At 44.7% G+C, this 5,000-nt stretch overlaps 1 protein-coding gene across 1 annotated transcript in view; it reads right to left on the minus strand.

Moving 5' to 3' along the window:
• LOC311353828 (tripartite motif-containing protein 3-like) overlaps positions 1-1,434 on the minus strand; it is a gene marked incomplete at its 3' end in the record, with an annotated part of 22,287 nt that extends 20,853 nt beyond the window's left edge. Inside the window, 1 exon segment of the mRNA XM_084473640.1 lies at positions 1,257-1,434. Coding sequence (XP_084329766.1) covers positions 1,257-1,405 — 149 coding nt within the window. The 5' untranslated portion in view covers positions 1,406-1,434.
• Positions 1,435-5,000: the final 3,566 nt, after the last annotated feature.

A 5,000-nucleotide genomic window follows, 5' to 3' on the forward strand; every position in this document is an offset into this window, starting at 1 on the left:
CTGTATTACTAGGATTCCTTCTTTTTAACCTCTGAAAGCAGTGTTTACAAGACGTCAGAGGTGGGGGGGGGGGTTAAAAGTAAGGCTCTATTGCCTTTTGAATAGACTGCCCGTAGGAGCTGGGCGAGGTTGGCCTGTGTTAAATAGGGAGTTTACTGGGGATCTTTGCTTAGGAATTTCATTAGTGAAAGACACTTCAAAACATCTGTTATGTCTGTATACGACTGTGATGGGAAGATGAAAGATAAACCATGGACACATAAAATGCAATACAATGTAAGCAATACATTTGCAGAGATAATATTAGTAGTATAAAATAGAATTGTATGGTATAGTATAGTTTAGTATAGTATAGTATAGTACAGTAGAGTTGAGTACAGTTTGGTAGAATATAGTGTAGTATAGTACAGTAGAGTTGAGTACAGTTTGGTAGAATATAGTATAGTATGTTGAGTACAGTTTGGTAGAATATAGTATAGTATGTTGAGTACAGTTTGGTAGAATATAGTATAGTATAGTACAGTAGAGTTGAGTACAGTTTGGTAGAATATAGTATAGTATAGTAGAGTAGAGTTGAGTACAGTTTGGTAGAATATAGTATAGTACAGTACAGTAGAGTTGAGTACAGTTTGGTAGACTATAGTATAGTATAGTACAGTAGAGTTGAGTACAGTTTGGTAGAATATAGTATAGTATAGTACAGTAGAGTTGAGTACAGTTTGGTAGACTATAGTATAGTATAGTACAGTAGAGTTGAGTACAGTTTGGTAGAATATAGTAGAGATCTCAAACTCGGGATATTGTTGTCATCGCGTCGTCACACTAATAAAAACAAATAAATCCCGGCAAAAAGTGTTATCTTGTTTATTTCTGGAGTGTTCACGTGTAGTATGTACCAAAACAATTATTCACCTCAGGCGAGGTGAATAATTGTTAAGTATAGTATAGGGTTCGTACATCAGAATGCATCATGGGAGTTTTGGTTGGTGACACTACGCCATGTTGCGAGGACTCGTGGAATGTGTACTGTTTTGCCGCGTGAGAAATGCTGTGACAATGTCAAACACAAGAAGAAAAGTCAAGGTGAATTACTCAACAATATCCCAAAACAATAACTACCAACAACAACGTATAACTAAGTGCAACGCTCCAGTGCTTCCAGAGTCAAGGCGGACATGGTGATTGTGACGTTTGTGCTGTACAATAGCAATACTAGGTTCTCAGAGAAGTTGCAGGGCTCAGAGAAGGTACCCTACCTTTCGCAGAAGGTGTGGAGGCAGGGCAGGACCTTGGGGTTGTGGTAGCGGTCCAGGCAGATGCTGCACACCAGGAACTGCTTGTCTATCTGCCGCACCACGGGGCTGCCAGCGCCGCTCTCATGCTTAGCCATGGTGGCAGCACACATCCAGAGCTGAGGGGCACGGCCACACGCACCCTGAGTGGGAGAGAGAGGGGGAGAGAGGGGGAGAGAGAGAGAGGGAGAGAGATGGAGGGAGAGAGAGGGAGGGAGAGGGAGGGAGAGAGAGAGAGAGAGAGAGAGAGAGAGGGGGAGAGAGGGAGAGAGAGAGAGAGGGAGAGAGAGAGAGAGATAGACAGAGAGAGGGGGAGAGACACAGAGGGAGGGAGAGAGAGAGAGAGAGAGGGAGGGAGGGAGAGAGGAGAGAGAGAGAGAGAGAGATAGAGAGGGAGGGAGAGAGAGAGAGGGGGAGAGAGGGAGGGAGAGAGAGAGAGGGAGAGAGAGAGACAGAGAGGGAGGGAGCGAGAGAGGGAGAGAGAGAGACAGAGAGGGAGGGAGAGAGAGAGAGGGAGGGAGAGAGAGAGAGGGAGGGAGAGAGAGATAGAGAGAGACAGAGAGGGAGGGAGAGAGAGAGAGAGGGAGAGAGAGAGAGGGAGAGAGAGAGACAGAGAGAGACAGAGAGGGAGGGAGAGAGAGAGAGGGAGAGCGAGGGAGAGAGACAGAGAGCGAGGGAGAGACAAAGAGGGAGGGAGAGAGAGAGAGAGAGATAGACAGAGAGAGAGGGGCAGAGACAGATAGGGAGGGAAAGAGAGAGAGGGAGAGAGAGAGAGACAGAGAGGGAGGGAGAGAGAGAGGGGGAGAGAGAGAGGGAGGGAGAGAGGAGAGAGCGAGAGGGAGAGAGAGAGAGAGAGGGAGAGAGAGAGAGACAGGAGAGAGAGAGAGAGAGATAGGGAGAGAGAGAGACAGAGGGAGGGAGAGAGAGAGAGGGAGAGAGAGAGAGAGGGAGAGAGAGACAGAGAGGGAGGGAGAGAGAGAGAGAGAGGGAGGGAGAGAGAGAGAGAGATAGAGAGAGAGACAGAGAGGGAGGGAGAGAGAGAGAGAGGGAGAGAGAGAGAGGGAGAGAGAGACAGAGAGAGACAGAGAGGGAGGGAGAGAGAGAGAGAGGGAGAGAGAGAGAGGGAGGGAGAGAGAGAGAGAGAGAGAGAGCATCAGATATCAGTGCATTTTAAGTCCTACTAAATATTTATAACTAACTTGGCAGAGAAAGAGGGACTCCCATCACCACCAATTCAAGTAGCATATACACGTACACACATCATCATCACGGAAGAAATAACGTATACGAGTACGACCACTATATCTCTCTCTATCTGCTACAAGGTCAAGCAAAGGGAAGAATCTTATTTTCCATGATGTGTGTCTTGTGTGTGTTTTCCGTTTTGCGCGTTGCCAATCTTCACATGATCCCTCAAACAAAAGCACGTGAGGAGACTCCGTACTCTCATTGTTATCGGCGGTTGCGTCACTACACGGCTGACGCAGTACCAGGAACCGGGCGTTTGGCTAAGCGTGCATAATTCTTTTGACGTCAGTAGAAAATATGCGCCCATTGTTGCCGCATTATTTCTTGGATAAAACCACACAAATGCCCACGCACACGAAACAGGAGAGAGTGTGAAATAGAAGGACAACAAACCCTTCGTCTATTCAGTGCATATAAAGCACACAGAGCCAGTAAGTCTGTCGGCCTCCTTGCGGATTAACTGACACAAAGGTGACAGAGCTTTTGGGGTCGCTGGTGATCAAGTGTTTGCCTCTTGATGTCGTCGTAGTTTAAATCACTGATTTGTAAATGTATTTATTTTATTTATTTAGCTAATGTGCTATGTACAGCACTTTGGGTAGTGCGAGCTATGTTTTAAATGTGCTCTATAAATGAGCTTTACTTACTTACTTTACTAAGAGTACTTCGATCTATGAACCATGAACCGTAATCCTTGACATCGTTTCGTAACTTGTGTGAGGACGGCGGACGCGTGGCATTAAGGCCGGCAACCTGCTGAGGTGCCCTTGAGCCAAGCTGTGAAGGTATACCAGATCCAGTGGTGCAGCTCAGTGGATAAAACTGTGCTTTGACCTTAAGGCTGAGGGGGTGGAGGGAGGGTGGAGGTGGAGGTGGAGGTGGCGGTGGAGGGGGGTGGTGAACACAAGAACATGAGATTATGGTCTTACAGTCCTTATTCTTAAGCAGCAGGTTGAACAGGACGGGGCAAACGTGAAGGCACTCAAACAGAAGATGTAAAAGCCCAGAAAATATAATATACAACTTATCCCCATGGCCAATAAAACTAGACAGCATCATTTGAATCTGTGAAAGCAGATATAGGCTTACAGATACTATCTCATCTATTATGATGATAATAGATGATAATAGATGATAATAATATCACGCTAATAATGATGATTAATATTGTGTTTTAGTATATGCTACACGTGAACCTCCTAAGATGGTGCAATTTGATTGGTTCGCTATCTCGGGATATTGGGCAATATCCCATGATTGAGATCTCAAACTCGGGATATTGTTTTCATCGCAAAATGTTGCACGTGGCGGTCGTCTCGTCACACTAATAAAAACAAATAAACCGCTAATAAAAACAAATAAACCGCTAATAAAAACAAATAAATCCCGGCAAAAAGTGTTATCTTGCTTATTTTTGGAGTGTTCACGTGTAGTATGTACTAAAACAATTATTCACTTTGCCTTCGGTGAATAATTGTTAAACACCTTTTAGTAAGTACAAAGTTCAAAACATCACATCACAATATTAACAACTAAAAAACCTGGTCAAACAAATCAACAAACCATTAGTTTAATATATATGAAACTAAATCAAATCAAATGAAAGAAGTATTACAGAAAGGGAGACTGTGAGAGATGAAATCTCTCAGACAAAGACCAGGGCGGTCAAACGATGAACTCATTCTCCAATCCAGATGCTTATGATCTGCCTAGCAACACGACACGACAGCACACTCTGGCTCGGCCCAATGTACTCCGCCCAGGTAACGCGGATCGGCAGAGCATGCCGATGTGAATATGTAACAAACGCTTTTGTGGTTATGTCTGTGGAACACAGACATAAAAAACAGACATAAAGCTGGTTTGAGGCAAGCACCTCTGGTTTGAGGAAACTCCTCACCACGGACGCACATAATAAAGACACATTGTGAACGTGACAGGAGACCAGAGGATGCTGTGGTTATAATAATGTCACAAATGATGGCTTGATCACAGTAGAGCGATGACACTCACATTTACATTACTTGCCAACATTTATAATTTCTCCCATTGACAACATTTATAATTTCTCCCACTGACATTATGCTCAATTAAATAAAGTCCTACAATCAAAAAGACTAATCTAGGACTCTCCTCTCATCAGGTCGGTTGTATTTCCTCGGCCCGGCTCCAGTGTAAACTCAGGGTAAGCCTTTAAACAAGCTAGAGAAACAAACAAGCAGAGATGGATGTCAGGGAGCTGATAGTGGCGGGCTGCTGCCGTCCTGCTACGCATCCTCAGTAGGTCACCACATGAATTATTTAATTCCAGTCACAGACTTCACTTCCATCCGCATGGAAGGGCAAAGTGTTGTGTGTTGTATACACGGGATACAAACACAAACGTTGGCGACAGCGCGTTTAAAATAGCCCTCCTAGGTACATGGTTCGAATGCCTGTTGCTAAAAGCATGATTTGTTT

The sequence above is a fragment of the Micromesistius poutassou genome, assembly GCF_964030765.1.
Source record: "Micromesistius poutassou genome assembly, chromosome: 10".
NCBI lineage: Eukaryota > Metazoa > Chordata > Actinopteri > Gadiformes > Gadidae > Micromesistius > Micromesistius poutassou.